This window comes from Leptosomus discolor, chromosome 16 (assembly GCF_034619465.1).
Source record: "Leptosomus discolor isolate bLepDis1 chromosome 16, bLepDis1.hap2, whole genome shotgun sequence".
NCBI lineage: Eukaryota > Metazoa > Chordata > Aves > Leptosomiformes > Leptosomidae > Leptosomus > Leptosomus discolor.
Window position 1 is genome coordinate 14073047 of NC_141406.1, and position 24337 is coordinate 14097383.

The following is a 24337-nucleotide window of genomic DNA, read 5'->3' on the forward strand; positions in this document are numbered from 1 at the left end:
AAAAATTGGATTTTGTGTTTATTACAAAGTAAAGGTCGCATAGTTTCATATTCATCAAACTCTGGAATAAGCCCCCAGTTTAGCACATGCCACAAACCTCTGGGATCAAAGTGATGCAGGGAAGCACTGGGCTGGCTGAAAAGAATTAAGCAGTAGTTGCCACGTTGTCTTCTTGCATTGGCCACTCCATCCTCAGCTGGAACCTTCCTAGAATTCATTTTGGGTGGGTTTATACTAGATGCGGTCTGTTTTCATCAGGTTAGGACAGTCTTTATTTGGGAAACCTGACAGCAAAAGAGCAATATAAAAGTATTGTATTGATTAAATACATTGATACATGCAGTGTACACAATGCTTGGACAGGTTGGAATGGATTTGTAATTATAAATCCAATGGACCTCAGTAAAGAAAGGAACGCTGCATTACACATTAGAAACAGGTTTCCAATTTGGCCTTTAAAACTTACTTTCTCTGTCTGAAAGCAGTAGTTCCAATTAGTAGTGTAATACCAATGGGACAGCATCTTACTGTGTTTTTATAAACAGCATAATGAGGCTGATATAAGTTGCTGTAGAAAGATCGGTGAAGTGCTGTTGAACACGCTTCCTTCTTTACATCATCCTCAGCATCAATTTGAATAATAATGTAGGCCCTTAAGAAGCGTTCCTTTCAGTGGCAATGTTTTTTAAACAGAGATCGCTGTTATGTACTCTGAAAGTACCTGTGATTGTACAATTAGCACAAACAGCAAGGTGTGCACTGGATGCAAGTTAACGAAGGAGTCCAACACCACCATGACCATGGCACACCGGGTGTGGCGACAGGGGAAACATTCTGCAGAGCTTTGCTTCACGTGTAACTGTTTACTGAGGCGTTCGTGTACTTCCATCAATCTGTGTCGGAGCAGATCCTTCCCTACTTAAAACCAGCCCGATTCCATGGAAATTACCGGAATTATTTGAGGCAGCTGCGAAACCTTGTAACTACCGGGGAAAAAAAAAAAAAAAAAAAAAAAAAAGAAAATCTGCATATTACGAGTTTATTAAGTATCCCGTTTAACAAGGCAGACGTTTTGCCTGACGGGAAGCATTGCCGATCCCCACGCTCAAGGTCTGCAGCAGGGTCACAGCGGCTGGCACAAGGGCTGGACGGGGCTGTCACCCGGGAGCGGGGCTCCGCTCCCGCACCGAGCGCAGGGGCAGCCGCTCGGATGTCCGCCGCTGCCGGAGCCCCCCCCCGGAGCCGCCCTCCCTGGCCGCGGGCTCACATAGCCCTGAGGGGGTGCGGGCAAGAGGGACCCCGCGGGGCCAAACTCTCCGCCGGGCCTCCCCCGCCCCGCAGCCCCTCACGGCGGCGGCAGCTCCTCCGCGGGTCCCCGCCCGTTTACCCCCGCGGTTCCAGGGCGGCTGAGGGGACGCGGCGGCCCCTCCGCGCCGGGGGCAGCCTCGGGGACAGGCACCTGGGACGCCCCCCCCACTCCCCGGCCCCTTCCTCCCGCCGGCTCTACCCCCTCCAAGGGACCCAGGCGTCCGCAGCGGCCATGGCGCCCGCCGTCCCCTCACGGCACCCGTCCCGCGCGCTGGCCCCTCCCCTCCCCCTCCTTTCCCCCCTCCCCTCCGGCCCCGCGCGCGCGGGCCGCCGGCGGCGGCGCGGGGCGCGTGCGCAGTGCGCGGGCCCCGGCGGGCGGGCGGAGCCGAGCCGCGCCGAGCCCAGCCGCGCCGCGCCGCGCCGAGCGGAGGGAGCATTGTGCGGGCGGGCGGACGGACGGACGGACGCCGTCGTGAACAGCGCCGAGCACCGCATTCCCCGCTGAGGTCGCCGCCGCCGCCGCCGCCCCCCCCCCCTCTCCTTTTCCTCCTCTTCCTCCTCCTCCTCCCAGCAGCATGTCGGGCCGGTCGGTGCGGGCCGAGACCCGGAGTCGGGCGAAGGATGATATCAAACGGGTGATGGCGGCCATCGAGAAAGTGCGCAAATGGTGAGCGGGCCGCGCCGCGCCGGGACCCCCCGCGCCCGCCCCTGTCCCGTGTCCCCCCCCCCCCCACCTCCCGCCGCCCCCCCGCTCCCCGCGCCGTCCCTTCGCGGGGCCGGAGCTCGCCGGGCGGCCGCGGGGGGCGGGGAGCCGGCGGCACCCAGAAGCCATTTCGCTCCTGCGAGTCACATGAAGGCGGCGGCGGCGTGTGAGGGCGAGAGGCGGCTCCATTGTGCGGCCGAGCCCCCTCCCCGTCGACCCCCGCCGCTCCCCGCCGTCCCCGATCCGTCGCACCGCGGGTCCCGGGCTGGGCCGGGCGGTGACGGGAGTGGGCGGCGGGTCGGGCCGGGCTCCTCCCGCCGCCCTCCCCTACAAAGGGCCCCGAGGAGCGGGCCTGGGGCAGCGCCGGCGCTGGTCTGTGTGCAACTAGAGCTGAAAGAAGTACTTTAAAAAAAAAAAAAAAAGGCATTCAAAATACCCCTGTGAAGCGCCCAAGAGTTTATTTTTTCTTATTTACCTGTGTCTGTGTTTATTTTACCTTTCAAGTCCCCGAGGTTTGCACGTAAGCGCAGCAAACCCGAGCGGGATCGTCTCGCACGAACGTTACGGCCGTTGTAAATCCCGAGCGGAGCAGGAGGGCGGGCGTAATTGCCGCTGGAATTTGTTTTAAATTATATAATTAAAGGTTGTACCCCTAGTGAAATAATGCCCTTTTGTCAGGCCTTAAACGTGTTTTGGCATTTTCCCGCTTTTGTGGTGTTTTGTTGTTTTTTTTTTTTTCCTCCTGCTTTTGTTAGGAAAATTCACATGAGGTGTTTAAACAATACAGTGAATCGGTCACTGCAGTGTTCTGCACAGTCGGTCCACGGTTTTTGGATGGGATAAAGAGCAGTGCCCATGTGACTCGAGAGCGAATCTCTTTTCTTCCAGCAAGTTGACTGTTCAGTAGTCTTTGTGCACGTACCTTAAAATACTTTCTTTAAACCTTTGAAATCCACGGGGAATCCCTTGGGTTAGTATTAATCTGCATAACTCAGCTGTTTTGAACCTGGTAAAATAAGGGGACACTTTTATTGGAATCCACAGCTAATGCTTTGCTTTCATGAAAAGAAGAGCGAAATACAGAGTTAAATGTGTTCGTTATTTGGGTGAAATGGGTTGTTGCCTTTTAAATGGCCTTGAGCACATGAATGGGCCCGTTGGCTTGAGCTGGACAAAGAGCTGGGACGTGTGTCCAATAACGCAGGGCACGAGATGGGGATTTCAAAGAATCCAGCCATTGTGTAGGGAGCCGGAGCAGCCCGAGCACCGCAGTTCGGTCGCTTTCAGGAACTCTCTTCTACTCGGGTGGTGTTTTTAAGTGCTGTTTGCTGACTGGTGGGCTGGCTTTGAAGGGTCAGAACAATGTATAGCGATGTGACAGGACTTTTGTTCAAATAGGAGCGTTGTTGGATGTGCGGGGCTATTTTGTCTGTAGGTATTTCATTCATGAGCACAGTGTACTTCCTTTGAATCCTGGTTTGTGGATTTCGGAGAGGAGTAGAGGCAGAAGCTTGGCCATTCAATAAAATGTTTTGGGTTTTTTTTTGTCTTGGCAAGGGCTCTCTGCCATCATGTCAGTTGCTATGGCTTCCTCTATAAAACAAATCTTACAGTATAAATAGATTTTTGTACATTTTAACCCTCATGAGAGACAACTTGCTTTAAAGGGTTCCTGTACAGAATCATACAGTGCTTCTTTTGATTATTGTCAGAAGTATTCATATGGCTTTTTGTGTGTGCATCTCACAAGTAGTCATGTAAACCATTGTTCCTCTTTTTAAAAGAATCATACTTTGAAGGTGAATCTTGTGAGTTGTCCCCTACCTGCAGTCAAGTACAGTGAGAAATTAGCAAGAGAGAGTCTGTGTTTGTGGTTTAAATGTTTTGAGAAGACTTGGCTTGTTAAATCCAACTCTCCACGCTAGCAATTCCTGCATCTTCAGAAGAGCCACATAGGCAATTTCCAAGTGTGCCGTTTCATTTGCATAATAGGAACAATTTGTTGCCATCCACAGCTCTTCTGTGGAAATGCAGCCTCTGAAGATTGAAATACCTTCATCCAACAGTTCCTAGAACAGAGTTTTCCGAGAGTGGTGCGCTCGGAGCGCTGCGTGCCGAGGAGGAGTAGAGAGGCAGACCTAACCGTGAACTCCTCTGAGCGGACAGTGGCTCCGGCGCGTGCTGCTCAAGGCTGTCTCGATCTGTGAAGGTGTGCAGCAGCCTTGCTGTGCGATGTTACTGAATGCCTGCACTGCCACGTCTGTGAACGTGCCTATTGGAAAGGAGTTCCCATCAGTGCAGACTTTGTTCCTTAGAAAATGAGTTTTCTTTTTTAGACAGTGAGCCCTTTGATGCAGGTACCCTATCTTCATGTGTGTTCGTAGAGCGCTCAGCGCTTCTGGTATTACTGGAACTTAGTAGTAAACAGTGCAGTTGTTACGTTTTTATCTTGAGATTAGTGTAACCATATCTCCTTTGTTTAAACCACTCTCATGAATGAGCATCTGTTTTGGAAAACACATAGCACGTGTCTTACAGAATACATGGTTGTGTTGTATTTGTGTGGCAGAAATGTTAAATTTCCACGGCTAAGAGGGTATTTACTTTTTTGAACAGTACTTATAATTTTTCTTTCAGTCCATTTTAAAAAATCATCTGAGATAAATGTATCTCAGTGCGTTGTGAAGGGTACAGGATTGGGTTTTGTCTTTAAAGATTGATAGGTATGTTTAGGTTCTGAAGAAGGGAGAGGCAAAACTATTGTGCTCTCCACCAGCATTAGAAAGATACTGGGAACACTCTTGTTTTATAAAAGTCTGATTTACTGAATGAAAGAAAATGCAGACATTTACTAAAGTAATGGGCAGGAGGGAAGCATAAGTGGTAGGAGGTCTTGGGAGGCAATGAAATAATTTGCATGTGTATGTAGCACTCCTGAGTTTTCGGACAACTGTGCAAACATGTAAGGATGGAGGTGTGGTGTGGCCGATGGGGATAGGTCCTCTGGTTTAAAGAATGCACTAGGAATGAGGAAATCTCATTGTGTTGCCTTGCCTTCGAATTGCAGTGTCTTTGGAGAAGTCCTTTGACCTTTTTCTGACCCATCAAAGCCCTAATCTAGGGATAGTGATGGCACCTTATGCAGAAGAGGTGAACCCGGACAACTGATGAAAGTACTTGCAGAAAGTGCTGAGTGTTTATTGTGGCAGGGAATAGTCTGTAGAGCCAGACATGACTTGGGATGTGGCTTAAAACAAAGCGTGTTGTGTAAAAGTTGAGCAAAGTCACCACGGGTGGTGTTACCTGATACTGCTGGTTGGGATCTCTAGCTGTGGCTAGTTAGAGGAGAATTTCTAGACAATGCTGCTGTAGCTTTTCTGTTTGCTGTATCCATTCAGACTTGCTAAGATACTTTTGTGTGGTATGTAATGCTCCGAGATGGAGCTTCTGCAGGTTTTGCTGCTCATTGCCTCCTTCTTAAAATAGGCTTTCACTCTGAAGAGTAGTTATGACCTAGAACTTCTTAATGTGATGTTTTTGGAAAAAGACTGTTTGCTACTGCCAGATTGCCACCCTAGTTTAGTCTGGCTACATTAGCTGTGTTCGATTCCCTGCTGAGGTTGTAGTTCAAGTAGTGGCCGGTGAAGTAAAAATACCCAGGGTATGTGCAGGAACTGTACTGAAGTACTGTAGTGGCCTAAACACGCTGTTATCATGCATGAATTACGATACCTTTTTTTCTGGCTCACGATTATTTCTTTTTGAGCCAGAAGATGCTCTCTGTCTTCAGTGGAAGTTGGATGTAGAAGGTAGAGTTTCTCTTTACTGGAAGAAAAGGTGGTTGTTGCAACGTGGAACTTAGCAGAACTTGCTTAAAAATGTGCTGGCCAGTGTAAGTTGAAAGGGACTCTCATATGCACCGTATTTAGGTAAACTCAGAAGTGTCCTTAACCGTTAGTCTTCGTCCATTCATGCCACATGGTATTTTATTGTATTTGCAGCGTGGTCAAGAAACACCGTGTATGTTTGGGGTCACTTTGCCTTAGTCACTAGGCAGACGTCCACATAGCAATAGGCGTGCTCTGAAAAGCAAGCCTGCGTTTCAAAAAAATCTTTTTTTTGTGCATCTGACAGCACTTTTTGTGTATAATAATGGCATTTTCTTTCCCATTCCCCTTTCTCCTTTGCTTGATCCCACAGGGAGGTCATAATTCTGTGATTTTCACCAAACTCTGTTGCAATGCAAGTGAGTGTGATGTGATAAATTCAGCATTATGACGTCACTTCGTGATCATCAACAGAAGATGGGGTATGTGGGAGCAAATCCTTGTGTAAATACAGATCACTGTGATAAATGATAGTCACGGTAAAAGGCCAAACAAGTGTGAAAGCCTTTTCTTGAATGATAAGATATTGGCAGTGAAGGCTTTCTTCTGTGCCATCAGATGTTTCTACCACTCGTTGCTGCTGCAGAAGCTGCCTTGACACTGTCTGTATAAGTGTAATATACACTGTTGTGTCTGCTCACCGGTATATTACTTTTATACATGGATCTTTGGAGCTTTAGTGGTAATATACAAAATATAAATATATTTAAGTGTCTTGGGCTATTTAGAATGGGGAATTGAGTATATAATTCTGTAAGTTCTAGGATATTAGTATGCCTTGGGCATCGGCACTAAAGAAGTGTTGATACTAATGCTTACCCTACGTATCCTTGGCCGTCCTTTAAATGCTGTGCAGATACGGTTCAGAATTTAAAAATGCTCTAACACAATTTCAGATGAATGTAAGGGTTTGTTTCTGTTGCATTGATTAGTTTCTGAATTTACTATAACCAAAACATTTAAGATGCTTTCCAGTGTGGAAGATTAAAAGAAAAAAATATTATTGTATATATTTTAAGTTTTGCCGTTTTCCAGTGTTGTTACTCCTGAGTCATTCATGGAAGAACAGGAGAGGTTTGAAACCAGAAAAAATGAGGGTTTTGTAAAGCTATGGAGTTTATCAGCTAGGCATAGGCAAGTAAAGCTGGTAATTGCCACATTTTTAACTTGATTAACTCTCAGGTTGATGGTGTTCCATCAGCCACCTTTTCCAATCCACCAGTCAATACAGAGATAAACTTATGTAGCGTAACAGGGGATGGTGCAATAAAAAATACTGCTGAGTGATCGCTCAACAAAGGAGGAATAGAGTTATGGGGGTGGAATTTGGGTCAGGATCTCAGGATGAGTGGGCTCGACAGCAGATCCATTTTACAGACAGGAAAAGAGGTGGAGAAACTACTTAAGGTTTCACAACAGTGGCACAAGAGTTCATTAACGCCTCGTTCCTACTCGTACATTTGATCAGTGAGAATATTTTGTAGTTTGTGCAACATTTAGCAAACTTACTGTTACGGGCAGCATCAGTAAACGGACAGTTCCAACTAAATGAAAAGGGAGGTCCCTGATCAGCAGGTTGGGGTGGTGTCTTTGCACAAAAGATAAAAAGGGAGTGTTTAGAGTAGAAGTGGTTTTGGGGGTTTGGGGCTTTTTTTGTTCGGTTGGTTTGGTTTTTGGTTTTTGTATTGAAAAGGCAGGACAGTAAGTGTACAGATAATAATTGAAGCTTTATTTGCACTAAACATCTTAAATCCTGAAGTTATTTTGCCCTGTTCATCTTAAATGTCTGAAAGTCATTATGTTTCTTTGTTAACAAATTTATGTTTGTGCTGCTAATGATTTTATTAAGTTTTAGGGGAGGTTGTCGTCTTTTTTCTTATTAATACATTTATGGTCTTAAACCTTCAATACTGTAAATGCTTACACATGTAAAATATCTGAATAATAGCAGTGTGATGTTGGGTTTTCTTTTTAGCCGTAAGTGTTTGCAGGACTGGGATGTTGGTGTACTTCCATCACAAAATATCCTTATTCCCATTGTTGTCTGAATTACTGTGTATTGAATTCAGTAAAAAAAATCCCTATAGCTGAGGGTTATCAAAAGTTAAAGTGATACTTAAGAAGCTCAAACGAATTAAAATGTCAGGGCTAACTTTAATACTAGAAAGAAAAAGTTACTAATATAGGTTTCCTCCTGTGTTCTACAGTCTGTCCAGTGAAGATGCTGTGTGAGGCTGCTTTGAGATGCTAACAGGTATCTTGAACTTTTGGTTTTCCAGTGCAGCATCTCTAAGTAATATTTTGCTGTAGGAAAAGACTAAAATTTTGATTTTTTTTTTAAAGCATTTATTCACCTTTCCCCACATCCAAAACAAAACCCCAGCTGATTTTATTTCCGTAATTTCAAAGGTTTTCCTAAGTAGAAATAAGTTTAGTTTGTCTTGTATCCTTAAAAAAAAAAAAGGTATCATGGTCATCTCTTCACAATTAAGTATGCTCTCATTATTGACATGCCCTCATCTCCACTGTCATTTTTATCACATCTAGCAGTAGAGCTCCAAATTAGCGTAAAATTGGGTTTTGACATACTTTAGCCATCTAGCATACCCGAGTGGATGTATCTAAACACATTGAGGAAAAACTGTGCTCCAGGAAGAACAGTGGGAAAGAAATGAATCTGAAATAGTTTAATTAAAATATCCTTGTGGACCGATCCAAAACTTATCAAATTGCCATATATAGCTTTTTTTTTTTGGTTTGTTTTAAACAGAGAAGTGTCTCCTCTAAAGGGAAAACAAGTAAGATTGGCTTTAGTAGCTAAAACAAATAGTCAGGAGGATGTTTGTGGCATTTGTACAATGTGGCTGCTTTTGATTCTGGAAGCCCTTTCTAAAAATGGAGCTATCGCATATATATATATATATATATTTGGAGTCACATCCAGCGTCTCCCATCCTGCAAAGAACGTATTTTTTAATCTATAACCGGATCCCAAATCTATTATTTAAATGTGTTTTTAAAAAAGAAAAAATGCTTGAGATCTCATGCCAAATTAATTTCAGATGTTCCTGAATATTTAATGAATTGGTCTTTGTTGTTAACTTTTAATCGATCCATTTGCAGAGCTATATTATAAACCCAGGAACCAGCAGTGGTAATCTGTGACCTGAAAACTGATCACAGAAATGTGATGAAATTTCTCTGGCATTGTGGACCTTCTTTTAATATTCTGATGTAAAGAGCTCAAGGAATTCATCCCTTAACTAAGTGTTCAGCGTCCTTTCCATCTCCGCGCTCTGTGGCTGCGTGACCCCCTAATGTAGCGACGCCCTCCAGCCAGATTTCCTTCGCCATTTGTCAGTGTCACGGCTTCACGGCTGGCTGGCAGGGGTCTGCACAGAGTGCCGTAGGTGATGCTTTTTCCCTCTCCGATAGCCTCAGCCTTTCCTTTCCAAGAGAGCGAGGCTCTCCAGAGCCTGAATTCTGCATCACAGCACATATTGCTACCGATAAGGCTGTTGGTTCTAAGGCTGGAATTTCAGAGCCGTCTGACAGGAGTGTTGAGTGAACGTTAAATTGCTAGCAGCAAATTTCTACCCAAAAACAAACCTCAGATGGTCAAAATGCATTTAGATTTCTAATACCATTAAACAGCTTCATGACAATAAAAACACACTGGTCTGTCTAAAACCTCTTCTGCTCTCTAGAAACTTAAGTGAAAATTGTAGGCATTAAATCTGCATTTTCAATAGCTGTTCTTCTTAACTGTATCTTTAATCCAGACCTTATTACTGCTACTGCAGTTACTCACCTAGTCGAGTAACAGCCCTGAGAAATCTGGAGGTTAGCAATGCTCTAACAGTTTTTGAAATGCAAAGAACAATTTGCACAATGCAGTACTAAAGACGATGTAATAGAGATCATCCTACTTAATAGCCTATTTAAATCCTTGACAACTTACAATAGTAGAGCACTTTATTTTGAATCTGAAGTTTAACTTTAACTTCTCCTGCATTGTAATTTTATAGGGAGAAGAAGTGGGTGACAGTTGGCGACACATCCCTAAGGATTTACAAATGGGTACCAGTAACAGAGCCTAAAGTCGATGATGTAAGTATCCTTGCAGATGTCTTGCTTTTTTCAAGATGTAGATGCTCATGTTTAGGGCCAGTCGAAAGAAATACGCTCTCTATTCTTTGAGCCTTTAAGCTAAGACTGGTGTGGGTCCTGCATGCGTTTGAACAGAAGAGTTCTAGGGAAAATGTTGATCTCTACAGAAAGTGATGGTGATGGTTCAGTGGGTGTCAGTCGTCCTGGAGTCAGCTTGGATCAGTTCTCAGATAACTGTTAAACATTCAGCTTGAAACAGTTCTGAAACTTTTCTCTAAGATAATAATTGGGAGACAGGGAGGGAAAGCTAAGATATGGATTACCTCTCCCCTCTTTCTGCCTGATGCTTTACAGGAAAGTAGCTGGTTTGGAACTGTGCGGAGCATGTTGTGCATCACTGCTGTTCTACTCAAAAATGGGTGCAAAACACTGAAGTAGGGGTAGGGAAATCGTGGGGAACTAAGATCACTTGTGTTAAGATGCCCAGCCCAAGCAATACAGCAGACGTGCTGCTATTGTCATGTGTGTTTTCTCTTGATAAATGCTTTGTCTGTGCATCTTGTTTACATTCTCAGTGTGCACTGTTCATGTGCCATGTTACAGTCCTGTGGCAGAAAAATAAGTGTAAAAATCAAAGTTGAGAGGGCTTAGAAATTGTTTTTCAAAATGAACATTGCTCTCATTTTATAAATTGAAATATTTTTATAGAGGGAAAACTAATCCATAGTACCACAGTAAGTTAATGATACAATAGAATATATCTCCTAGGTTTTGTACTGGGCTGCCATGTGCTTTTACTTTCTTTGAAATATGAGTTAAGGACTATTTGGAAGAAAACGACCTTGTTAATAGGTGTATAAAATGATGATTTTTCAGACAAGACAGTGTCATGATCTTGTCTTATTCAGAGTCCAAATTCGAGACCTATTTTTGATTAGCCTTGTTTTAACAGCATTTGTTTCTTTCTGTACCTTTGGTTGTACCACAGATTTCCATGACTGTCAGAGTTGTGATAAGCCTCTCATATTCTTCCAATGCTTGAGCAGCATCTCTGTGAAGTTAACCCTTTGTGAATTTGGAAACCTTCCCGTATTTCTTTACAGAAACTTGTTCATTCTTTCTAGTTGTCAAATGTTTTGTCTTGATTTTATTATTTATAATACATAGGGGGAAAAAGCTGTGCTGTCTATGTGAGAGAGAGGGTGAGCAAGAGAGAGGTATTTAGGCACGAGGCTTCTGAAAGTTGTTTTCATACAGTTAAGGTATGCCTGCATGATGGGTACCATGGAACTTTGAAATAGAATTTCTAGTGTGTTTCTGGACAAATTTTCAATGAGGCTGGTACCTGAAGTCAAATTCTCTATTAAGAAGAATAGATTTATGTAACAGTCTCTATGTGCAGAGTTTAATTGAATTTTTTGAGCCATCATCTTTAGGTTTAGGCTCCAGATTTGCTGAAATTGGGCCACTTGTTCAAGATTAGTTACTTTAGTGTCCTACAGTCACATTCTATTCATTAGTAGAAGTAGAGGCCATTGTGCAGCTGCAGTTGTTGCAGGCTTGATACCGTAAGGTGTCTGTCTTTTTGCTCTGGAAGTTCACACAATTAAAACAAGTGCATATATTTTAGACATAAATATCAGGTAGGGATCATCTTGGCTATTTAATTTTGCCGTGGACATCCTTTTATGTCCAGTTTCATCCACCTGTGAAGGAGCAAGCAGTATACTTGCTTTTTACTAGAATAGGAGATTGTGATCTTTTTTACTGCTTCATGTTTCAATGGAACTTGTCTTTGATTTTAATGAAGACAGATTAGATTACTTGCCCCCCTCACACGTTGTTCCTAAGACACTTTGACATTTCTTTGAACTAGAATTAGCTAGGCTCTTTCCTCCTGCTAGTTTTGGAAAGCTGTTGTAGAACCTCACCGCTTTGATGGTTAAACCTTTTAAAAAAAAAAACCTTTTCAGCTTAAATTGCTCGCAGTCATATTTCAGTATTTCTCTTGTGGCAAAAGTGTCCTTTTTACCTTTAACAAAAATTAAAACCAAACCTGAGAGATTATGTCCCCTCTGAACTTTCATTCTGCAAAGGTAAAGAAGTCCATGTGGTTTCACCTCGGTTTCACATACTAGGAAATAAAATCTGGCTTCTCTGCAGTAAAAATACAATTTAAAAATAAGCCTAATTATATATTTAAAATAGAGGGAAAAGTCTTTCCAGCTATCACTTGTTGAATTTCTTCTGCAGTCTTAGACAGTATTTGATTGTGGTTTTAGTCCTTCCCTCATTGGAAGATGCTGTCTTATCCGAATGGATGTGTTGCCGAGTGTTCTTCCTAGAGTCAGGCTTTTAATTGTCTTCTCAGCAGGCACGCAGGATCCTCCAAAAGCAGTGCAGCTGGCTCTTTCTCCTGTGAGACTGATTACGTCACCTCTTAATTGAAAATGCTGCATCCCTTAGCAGACGCAGATTTTCCACGTGATGGATGCCACTGTCTCTTCCTTTGTTTTAATGCTTGCAGTCCGTACTGTATTTTGGTCATGAGCGTGTTGTGACCTGTTGTTCATGTAGGACTGTCTTGCTTATGCTCTTTGTTTTAGGCCAATCTGATTTTTCTTAATCCATCTTTTAGTTTTAATGAAGAAACAGCATTAGTTGTAGAGAAGGAGGAGGTCTCTGCAGTGTTGGTCATTGAGAAAGAGGTAAAAAGCTGTCTCTTTAGTGTTAAAATTCTAGATCTGTTATTCCTGTTGTGCATGCATGCATATTGTCTAGGTGTATTCTACAAGCTTTCTGATATGAAAGGGAGAATATATTGTCTTGTAGCCATGTGTTGACGTGCATCAGCCATACAGTGAGCAGAGTTACGAGCTCAGGAGTAGGGTACTTCCATGAATCTTAGCCCTGCCTCTAATCAGTGATGTTCTTCCCTTTTCCCGGCGTAGCAGAGATTCTTTCGACCTTGCTTTGTAGCTCTTTGGACTGAGCACAAGTTAGCAGGCAGCACCTCCCAAGTTCGCCGACTCAGTTTCAGCAAGCCATTTCGTCATCGTGCCTCAGATTCCCTATTTGTAGAACGAGGGGCGTTGTTATGAGCTTTTGTACTTTTCACAAAAATTGTGTAGTTGTTTGAAGGTGAAAAAACTTTAAGTGCTAACTGTTACTAGAATTTCTGGATAAAAACCTATATATCCTAGTGTTTTGTGTCATGAAGAATACAATTAGAAAAACAGCCCTGCAGTTATTGGGACTAATGCATTATTGATAATGTCAGTTATTACTACATTGGCTTTATTTCTCACTTGAAATTGAGAGAGCCTTACAGAAGTGATAAGTGGGAAGGGTTTTGTATTGAAACATGGATTTCTTTTCATGATGATAGTCTCATTTATTTGTGGTACCTTTTGTTTTTCAGAAAAATAAGAATAAGAAAAAAGGCAAAGATGAAAAATGTGGCTCTGAAGTGACCACTCCAGAGAACAGCTCCTCTCCAGGGATGATGGACATGCATGGTGAGTGGGAGAAGGTCAGCCCCAGTTACACTGTTACACTGCTATGGAAGTATAAGCTAACAGTGTCGAATTCTCTCTTTTCTGTAAATGTACTAACAGTTCTCTAAGTGCCATTTTTATTTGGGCTGTGTTTGGGGTGGGGGGGGAATGGTTAGTGGAGCTAAATGTGAAAATAAAACCAGGAATACCTGCCATTCAAAAATACTACACTCTGCTGCTTGAAAAGCCAAAAGACCTCCAAAGCTCAGTGACACCTATTGTAATTTGTGCAGGTTTTGTACTTTTTAACTCTGTAGGTGATTCAGGTCAAAAGAATTCTGCCAGCGCCAGGAAAGCAAGCTTGATGAAATTAACTGGTTAAGAAAACAATTTTTTTGCTTGTCAGTCAGGCACTATTAGGTCAATTTTATTTTTTTTCTTTTTTAAAGTATGAACTGTTGAGTGTTAACTCGGTGTTTATTGCAGAGGAGCCTGCATAGCTCAGCTCTGTTTCAATTTTTTACCTTCTAGGTGTTTGGATAACAATTATGGCTGAGAGTGTAGCACTATTTGAGCTGATAAGAGGGCATCACTTTTTAGTGGGTTGTAAATTTTTCATTTCAGTTTTGTTTGCATTTGCATTTGCCTCCTGGTTGGTTTTTGCAATGTTCACAGCAAGTATGATCTGGCAATTAAAAGACTGAGCAGGATATTCGCAGATCTGGATTAATTTTTTATCTGTTTCAAACTGCTTGGCTTTTGCCTTGGTCAGATCATTTAATTTTCTTAAGTCTTGTTTCTTCCACCTATGAGGTGATCATATTACTTGCTTTTTTTCTCATGTATCACTTGTGGCTTTAAGCTGTACTATACAATTTCGTGATAAACTTAATCTGATCTGAATTCAAGCTGCTCTGAAAAGAGATGGTCCCATCACCAGCTCGGTGTTTCTGAAGTCCTTTGGATGTAATGATTGTACAGATGCAGAGAGGTGGATCGACTTCCATGCTAGTAATTTAACTAATAATGTTTTGCTGGGTTAGGAGCTTCCCTCCTGGTTACCTGTGTTTATGAGGCTGGCTTAAAGATGACAGGAAGCTGCACCCCACTGCTGTCCATAAATATCAGCTGAGATACTTAAACCACGTCATTGGTTTTCACAGGAAGAGGGTAAAGGCAGAATATTTCCTGCTAGCTACAGAGACACGATCTGTGCTGCAGAAAGTTACTGTGATCCAGGTTTTTGGAGGCTAGAGAATATTCTGGACAATTATCACTTACAAACTATTGATACTGAAACTGGATGTTACGTTTTACCTTGATGGGGTTTTGTTGGGGTTTTGGGCTTTGTTGTTTTCTTGGGGTTTGGGGGTTTTTTTTTTGACCTTCAGGACACATTTCAAAATCTGTCTGCTCATCTGAACTTTGTGGTGATGGGTATTTGTAAATCTGCAGCATGAACACTTGATTAGCCCTGTGTTATGTGAACTATAAAATGGGACTGTTGCTTCAGTTGATCTATTACAAAATTCTGGGTTCTTTTGGAAGAGATCTGAGTAAAACACTCTTGGTTATATTGTATAATACTAATTAGAGCAGCTTTTTTTGAAGTTTCCTGATTTTTAGCGACTGCTAGAAAACTGTATCACAGTGTAGGCTGCAAGAGCAAAAATTGTGGTAGCGTAGAAAAAAAGTTAGACATAGTGTTAGTCTAAATGCTGGGGCCTGATCCTCAACAAGCTAGGCTGTATCATGTGTTACCAGGGAATAATACAGGAAAAATATGGAAGAATTTAAGGTGTGCTTTTTATCTTGTCAGATTAGACTTTCTCGGTTTTAACTCTTCTGTTAACAGATGACAATAGCAACCAGAGTTCAATAGCTGATGCTTCTCCAATAAAACAAGAAAACAGTAGTAATTCAAGTCCAGCACCAGAACAGAACTTGGCAACACAAGCAGACGGCACTGAAGTAAAGTCTGATGAAACTCAGACAGAAGCAAAGGAGCAGCCTGGTTCAGAAGGTAAGCTGAAGAGACCATCCTCAAAGACAAACAAAAACTGTTACCCTTTAGTGTGTCATTTATTTGCTTATCCGTTTTAAGAACTGGATAATAACAATTGGAAAGAAATGGTTTCTGAATGCTCAGCATTTACGTGAAAATGGGCCATAATCTCTCTGGCCTACGGGTGATCTTCCATGCAACTGGAAAGGTCAGATTGACATTCAGGGTGTTTTCAGGGAGGAAACAAACAAAATGCTTAGTTTGTTGTTGTCATAATCTCAGTCTTGAAAGAAGAAGTAATTTAAAGTCATCTTTTAAATGGCTGCTACCATGTAATCACACAAATCCTGGCAAGTATTACTTTTGTAGATCTGTGAATGTCCACTATCCAGTGTGAAAGTAGAGATGTGAGATGCTTCGAAATAATTTTTTTAATTGTGTAAACTTTAATGTAAGCTTTCTTTTTTCTTAATCCTGCAAGTTTCGTATTGAAAAGTTAGCTCTGAATTCTCTCCTAATTTTCGAAAAGTGTTACCATGTTATACTGCAGTTGTGCACAAATTCAAAATATATGTGGGTTAAAAGATTGTTCTGAACCTCACTCTTGAAATGGTGTTTTGGGTAATTGAAACACGGTCTGTATTTATATTCTTGGGAAGATAACTTTCTTCATCCCATTATAACAGATAAAAGATGTCCTTAACACCATTCTAATGGTTTGGTTGCAGAATTCTTCCCATAGCAAAGGAATTAAATTATGTCCTCCTGTTTTAGTTCTTAGCTAAGTAGATCCACTAACCAATTTAAATTTAGAGCTTTTATCTTGGTAATACCAGAGTGATTAAATATGTGAAGTGTTGTCATTGTTAATCGGGGTTAAAATTCGACAACTGAATTGTCACCAAATTGGAGTAAATCAGCACGCCGTATCTTCATCCAGCATCTTTGGTCATGGTAAACGGTAAGGATTTACTCCTAGGTCTAATATTGTCAGAACCTGCTTGTGTGAAGTTGTTACATAGCAGTCATGCTCCCTTGACTAAATTTAGGTTCAGGGAAAATCATACCAAGTTCTTTGGATTAGTTCCAGAGCCAGTGGCGGTAAAATGAAAGGGAGAAGTAATGGCAAAAAATACCCATTATTAACGTGTGGGATTTTTTTATCGGTTATATGCTGTGTTTAAAAATTAATTAGTTATCTAGCAAAGTGTTATGATCAATCAAACTCCTGGAACTGTTGACATTATTCAACTGGATAGGGTTAATGACCTTAACATCTGTCTCCTGTTACTACACTGTAGTAACTGACAGTTTGGGTGGTCAGAAATGCCTAACTTGGACTTTTCAAAGAAAACAGGTGCATTCAAAGCGTTTTGCTGTGTGAACAAGGCATTGCAGGCATCAGAATAGCCCGGGGCTTGGCAGTTTAGAATGTGGATCCCCTTGCCCGAAGGTCAGCAGCAGTGTGAGTGGCAGCTGTCAGTGGCAACTGGAAGAGAACAGCTATGAGCCGGCTGTTGTGGAAGTTGCTTTAGGTGTGTTTTTTGTCGTGAAGAGATGGGCCCATCACAGAGTGCTCCTTGGTGTAAGTTGCAATATATGCTGAAACATACACAGCAGAAATTGGAATTCCTTCTGACCCTTGGGACTTGTTCCTTTATCACTATGAACATGCTTTTCTGGTGAGACATGGAAAGGAAGGCGATTCTGACTGAGTTTGCTGAATATGATCTTTGAGACTGCTCGTCACAGGCATTGCTTTATCTTGAATTCAGTCAGAGAAACTTTCAGAAATGCTTGTGATGCCTTTTATACTGTACACCACAAAAATGTCCATTACTCGCTGGTTACGTCATCTTCATTAACCAAAACTGTCCAGAAAAAATTTTGATCTTGCATTTCATTTCATCTAGAATAGATGTGTATGTTTCTTGGGTCAGGGACTTGTGGAGAGATCGCTTCATAAAACTTGACTCAGTGCATACTTCTGAGAATTCATTCAAGTAAAAAAGGATTTTTAAATGAGGTGAAGGAAAGAATGAGTTGCAGTCCTGTTCTTGATGTGGGTACTGAAGGAAATATAACTGACCTTCTACAGTCAAAGGGGTTTGGTTTTGGGTGGTGGGGTTTGTTTGTTGGGTTTGTTGTTGCTGTTGAGTCTCTGTTTCTGGACATGCTGTGTTAAACTTCAAGGGATCTTTGACCTGTAAAGACATTTTAAGTGCCTCTGTCCCCAATTCGAGTGAATGAGTGCTTGAACCCTGAGTCCCCTGTAAGTCTTGCTTTGAGAGAGAGAAAAGTGTTTAAAAAAACAAGCCAACCAACCAAAACCAAACCAAACCAAAAAAGAAAAACCAACCAACAAACCCGTGGAAATTGGAAGCAGGTAAGAGCTATGACAAGCTGGGAGACTTCTCCACAAGTATGCACCAGAATTAAAAATTCTCCAATTCTCCAGCCTTAATGATTAAGCTAGCTGGCTAGCTGAATTTCTAAATTTTACCTTAAATATGGTATCAAGCAAAAAAGTGGATTTTTAAATACGTGGCTGAATTTTGATTCAGATCACTTTGTTCTCTCTCCTTAGCTACACAGTTTTAGATCCATTCGTTACCACAATTCAGCCCTTTCTGTAGCTGCCTTTTGGGTTGAAGCAAGTTTCCTTGCGGTCAGTCCCTTTGCAAAGTTTATGTCGAAACTTGTTGGCTGATAGGGTTGACACCGGTCCGTGTTGGGGGGTGTGCGGGCGCCTGGCTCCCTCTAGGGACTGATTCCAGCAATTGTGACTGCCGGCGGCTGGAGGCAGAGGTCTGCAGGAGTGGTTGTGGGCCTGGAGTTTGAGCTCAATTTGTTATGTTCATGCAGTTGTTACGTATGTTATCATTAATCGTTACATGTGGGTGAAATGTATGCGTTTGGGGTGTTGCTCATGAAAAGACACCCTAAAAGCTCCTGCTGAATGCTTTCATTTGTTTGTTTAAAATTGTTTCTTGACATTTCAGATACCTCTGATGAACAGAATTCACAGTCTTCAATGGAAAATTCCATGAATAGTTCAGAGAAAGCAGAAATTCAGTCCTCTGGAGAAAATGATATAATTACAGAGGCATCTAAAAACTCTCAGGTAAATTTAAGCGCAAAAGCCCAATTACTTGGAATTTGGAAAAGGGTATTTTTGTCTAAAAGCAAATGTAAGGAGGCCAGTTGTATATTTAGACTCATTGCCAAAGGTGAGGATTAAATGTACGTGTATCTGGTTTTGTGGTTAATTTGATTGGCTTCTTGCAATTCACAGAATTTGAACAGTGAGGCTAGATTGGTCTGATTTACTTTTCAGTTTCCTAAACCAGTCTGTGTTAGTTTTGTACGGGAATATTAAAATTTCATGTTAAGAAATTGCTTGGACCTAACCTACTGGCCAGGCCCCTTTGAGGACCATTCAGAAGTAAAATACCTTCTATAAAAGTCGGCGCATATAGCAGTTAGGAAAGTTAATCTTTGTAGATTCAGTGGACGAGATGTTTGGATGTTTACTCCCTGGTACAGTGAAGAATTCTGGATGGGTGGGAGAAAGAAATTACCCTTGCAGTTGTCCGCCTCACACCGAGATTCTCAGGCAGAGCGCCGCTCAGTCCGTTGGTGTTCCTTGTGGGTGGTTGGCTTGTTTCAGTGCACACCTCGCGCTTTCCAGACCTCGCGCGTTCTGTCCTGTAGAGGTTGCTTTGGCTACGGCAGGAGAAAATCCGTGCGCGCTTGGTGCAGGTTGTGCTTGAGCGTGGAGCTGAGGGAAGGTCGGGTATAACCGTGCATCAAGGCTGGAATATTCACTGTAGTTTTTAGCCCGGAACTAGAATTTTGCCCTTTGTCTGTAGACGACAACGAGTGTAAAGATGTTGAGGTAAGGTGTAAGTAGAGAAGTGGTTTCAGGAAGCAAATGCACTTGGTCACGTCCTTCTCGCATCCAGGGATGCTTTGTATTTTACAAACGACACGCCAGGGAATTTGTTCATGCTTTTTGTTTGATGTTCATGGTGCCTGAAATTCAGTGCAATGATAACGTGGTTGTTTTTCTTTTCCCCCTCATTAAGGACTCTGAAGGAGTGCCACCTTCTAAAAAGATGAAAGTAGAGGCTTCCCAACAAAATGTTGAAGAGATTTAGACTATAGATTTTTCTGGTCAGTTTTTATGTAAGGTACATCAGTGGGCTTAATTATAGAACAACCTTACTTAAGCATCTTCTCTTGGATGAGGACAGAACTCCTAACTTTTCAAGTTACCAAGCAAAAATCCAAGAAAGCCTAACAAAGGTTTAACTTCTCAGACACTGAAAACTTTTTCCTGTGAAACAAACATTGAGAACTTTTAAGTTACTGTCTCTGAAATGGTTGGAGTAAACAACTCAGGAGGGGTCTACGCACTGTTTCTAAAGTCAAAATTACAATTATGTTGCTGCTGTATTTTTTTTTTTTCATTTCTCTATTTAACATTGTAAGATATTTAAGGATGGTACAGGTCAGGTATTAGCTTTCATGTGAAGTTCATTGTTCTGGCGTGATGTCTGCTTTTGTTTTGTGCCTTGTGTTCTGAAAACAGTGCTAACTTTTAAAAGTTGTTTTGCAACTGTCTCCTTTGCAAAGTGGCCTATGTTTGTATAATGCCATGTAGTAAGGGTTTTTCTTTTCTTTTTTTTTTTTTTTCTTTTTTTTTTCTTTTTTGGTTGGGGTTTGGTTTTGGTTTTTAAATCCCTGGTGCTTAAATTTTTAACAAATACAGATCAGGAAGCCATTTTCACTCTTGGAGTCCAAGGAGAAAAAGGAGCTTGATATTTTATTTCAGCAGCTATGGCGGAGATCTTTTATTGAATGCATGGCATTCGCAACTGTAAATTTGGTCTTCTAAGTACTTAACTTCATCAGAAGTTAACATGATCTGTTTAGCATTTATAGTCCAGATCTGAGTATATACTGTAACACAGCAGTTAAAATACTTACGTGTTAGGTCCAGATCTCTGTACTGGGTACAACTTGCTTTACAGAAAAGTTCCACTATGTACATAAATAGGATCAAAGGGATTGATGCACAGTGAATTTATTTTCAATTGGTCTTTTTTGATATCATATTTTCACTGAACTGGATTTCACTGTACTGTTTCTTTATAAGATGTTTACTTCTGTGTTCCAGGTTAATACTGTACTTGGGGTTCCTTTTTTTCTTTCAGCAAGTCTTGTAAATAAGCCTTGTTGTTTCCATAGTCCTACATCCTTGTTAGAAATGTCCCTTCTGTCGCAGTTACGTTGAAGTGTGCTTATGCTAAACTTGATGGAAAGGCACCGGGTATGTGCAGCTCCCTTTGAATTCGTGGCACGTAGAAGCGCAGAACCACCTGCATCAGGTCACAAGGGCCTGATCTTACAGTGGGCCCTGTACTTCCAGGGCGAGCTCCCAGCTGTAAGTGCCCGGTGTCGGTGGGAACCGCTGATTTCTCACTTCAGTACACACCTACGGACGTACAGACGTATTGCTGGATCGGGCCCTTGGTCTGTCTTCACTTCGTGTGGGAGATGGAACTCGTACTCCAAAATACGATCTCACAGCTAGGAAAATGGTTGCATATAGTTTGTAAGCTAAGAACTGTAAATACTTTTTTAAATGAAAAAAAAAAAATTGCTTCCAGTTGATACATTTTCATAATTAGCTCTTCATTAAGCTTATTTATTTCTGAATTCTCCAATAGTGAAAATGGCTTGCACTTGGACTACTGCATTGCGTTGGCAATTACCACCTTATTATGAAAAAAAATGGGGGAGTGGGGGGAGGGAGGAGCGGGGAGCCAATACTGACCTTCCGTAAGATGTTCGTAGGATTGAACTGCAAATGACATATGACACTCAGTTTCGGAACTTTTCCTTTATGTTGAAATAAAACTTTTTGGATTTTAACTGAATAAAATTTGATTGCAAATCATTCATGAAAACAGTGTGCTCCCTAATAAGTTTTTGGGATTTCTGGTCTGATCATGAAGTCCATTAACATTCTGAAAATAAGGAAATGAGGAGCCAAAACCTATATTTGCACAATATATGCAATGAAACAGTAGAATTCTCTCTTGAATTGTGTGTATGCCTAAAATGTGGATAACTGGTCAATGACAATTGATTTGTATGTATATTACATTCAGATTTAAGTGATATTTTGTGAGAAGTTCTATTGATATATTAAATGGGCAAGTCTAGAAAGATTCAAGCTTAAAAATATTTTTGATTTACTAACTTTTTGTTGTTTTTAATGCTAAAACAAAACAAATCTGATGCCACCTTTGACAAGTAGTCATGTTTACTAATCCCTATCTTCAGGTGCATCGCAGCAAGTTTTTAATTTTAATTTTGTAGACGTTTCCAAGGGAGTAAATAGACTTTTCATTTAGAAAATAATTCTGTACTTTAGGAAGAAATAAAATATATAAATAGCACTAAAAATACCTCAAATTTTTCATTAGATAGAAGCATTTATTGGCATTATTGACATCAACAGGTTTAATTATAAACTTCCTTTTCTCTCCTGTGGCTTCTGCTCAGAACTGTTCATTGTTCTGTGGCTTACAAGATAAGGCATCATAACCATATTCCTAGAGGCTTTATTTCAAGAGTAGTAATGCTTTAGTTACAGCTTAGAATACATTCAGAACTTTTTTTTTTTTCAACCAGAGATTCTAGTGACAACAGACAACTGAACAAGCAGATAGATTTGGGTTCCTTAGACCTGTTATTGTCAGTCTCTGAGGGGAGAGACTTTGACATTATCTGGTATGAAGAAATCCAAAATAGTGTATAAGACTGTTATTAGTCTTTTTTTGAAGTGCCTGATAACATTTATGGGCCAACGGATGTGATTAAACACATTTTAATGCCAGAAAGTACAGATGGGACCAAACCAGAACATTGAATTCAAATCGACCTGAGGTTTGAAAACAGATCTAAATCCAGCTTTTTTTGGCTTGGACCTATCTCTACCAGAAACTTGTTTTATGAACTCACTGTAAAAGGGTTTATTGAAAGCATTGAGACATGGAGCAGAAGGAGAGATGTAATTTTCTTCAAGATGACTGAAAGTTCTCATACAGCTAATGTTTTAGAAATAGTGCAAATATCAAGAAGTGCTTCCTTGCTACAATGCTGAATGTTGGAGCTTCAGTTACAAATAAACACAAAAAAAAAAAGAAAGAAAAAAAAGGAAAAAAAAAAAGCAACTAGAAGCAAGCAAGTAAATTAGCTGAGTTTGTGGAACATGTGGGAAGGCCTTCCGAATAAGCGATTTACTCAGCCAAACATTTTATAGCAGAACTATTCCTTGGAATTTTTATGCTTGGGAAAGTAGTTGTTAAACATTCCAAAAAGTGCTGGCACTTACAAAACAACAAAAAATAATCAACAAGGCAGTATAAAATACTGGTTTTGGGTGGCTATCTTCATACATAAACGTTGTCATGTTTTGGAATGTTCTTTATATCTAAGGGCCTGTTAGAAGGTGTAAAGAATTTTGTTTTCTTCAATACCTAATCGTTTTCCATCTTATGATTTGTGTGTGTGTGTGTTGTACAGCAGTATAATTTTTCACTTATTTATTCCATCGGTAGTTATGGTTTGTACAATGTACAATGGTTTCATTTCAAAAATAAAATAAAAAGAATCACAACATGAATGCTGTGTGAATAATTTTTATCAAGAAACTTAATCTCAGTTTGGTTTTTTTAAATGTACAATAAATTTCTGGTTTTATAAATGGTATTTTTAAATCTGCATTCTATGGTGTTGTTTCATTTGGTAACGTGTAAAACTATTCAGCTTTGAGTGGACCAAAGGTGCGTTGATAATTGTAGCAGGACAACTGAGCGGGGCAGGGGCAGTTGGTGGTGGTGGTTGTAACAACAACCACCAGATATGGCCAGTGTAATTACAGCAACCTGCAGAATAACCTGGTAGGTTAAGTGCTTACAGTTGGCTTGGTACTCGGCTCGTGTGTTGTGGTAACTTAAATTGGAGGAGGAGGGCATAGTGTGGAAACATGCTTCAGTTTGGAAACATGCTCGAGTCTGATGCTAGCCAGGGTAAAGCTCCTTCAAGATGGATATAGTGTCCAGCTTATTTTTAGTGTTCTGTGTGCTCTGTCCCAAAGCAGCCTGCAGTTTCACAGACAGCTGAGCTGGTCTCCTGGCTCACTGCTACCAGAAGTGCGAGCCACAGCCAGCTTGGCTGCTCCCAGCTTGGATTTTTTGCTTCCCTTGCATTTATTGGGGTGCTCATAGCATCCTCTCATCAACCACTTAAATTTGTTAACCTGGGAAGAAAACTACCCATTTTTTTTTCTTCTCTGGATCAGTGAATTAAACCAGCAGACTTACATAAAGGAATTATATATAGGGTGGAACTGGAGAGAGAGAAAAGAGCAGGTAGAAATGAGGATATAATTCAAGATGGGTCCCAGAAGGAAAGGCCTGGGAACAGGTAAGGCTTGTGCCAGTAAAGGGTGAAGGAGCGAGCAACAGCCTGGCCTAGCAGCAGGGCACGGAGCTGGAGCTTGGCCCTGTGGTTTGCCTGGGAGCGGGATGGGCAGAGGAGCCAGCAGAGTGGTAACGGGATGGCTGGACTCCCAGTGCCTGCAATCAGCCCCACAGTCTGAGGCTGTGAGTAAGATTCTGTCAGCTCTCCTGCCTCATCAGAATGGGAATGCTTATCTTCCCGTCTGTAGATTTAGGAGGATAATCTCTTACCACTAAGTGTTGTGGAGTACACTGCGGGTATGTTTTTAAACAGCTTGAATGTCTCTGTT

General features: G+C 41.5%; 1 protein-coding gene across 1 annotated transcript; it reads left to right on the plus strand.

Annotated features, from left to right (window-relative positions):
- The first annotated feature begins 1883 nt into the window (after window positions 1–1883).
- BCL7A (BAF chromatin remodeling complex subunit BCL7A) lies at window positions 1884–19832 on the plus strand. Its single transcript, XM_086474309.1, has 6 exons — window positions 1884–1975; window positions 9927–10008; window positions 13430–13526; window positions 15361–15528; window positions 18513–18634; window positions 19599–19832. Exons 1-6 carry the CDS (start codon window positions 1884–1886, stop codon window positions 19668–19670), a joined length of 633 nt encoding a protein of 210 aa, XP_086330435.1. The 3' UTR covers window positions 19671–19832.
- Window positions 19833–24337: the final 4505 nt, after the last annotated feature.

Coding starts and splice junctions, on each gene's coding strand:
- BCL7A (XM_086474309.1), top strand. CDS start 1,884: ATGTCGGGCCGGTCGGTGCGGGCCGAGACCCGGAGTCGGGCGAAGGAT. Junction 13,527..15,360: donor AGGGATGATGGACATGCATG/GTGAGTGGGAGA, acceptor TTCTGTTAACAG/ATGACAATAGCAACCAGAGT. Junction 15,529..18,512: donor GGAGCAGCCTGGTTCAGAAG/GTAAGCTGAAGA, acceptor TTGACATTTCAG/ATACCTCTGATGAACAGAAT.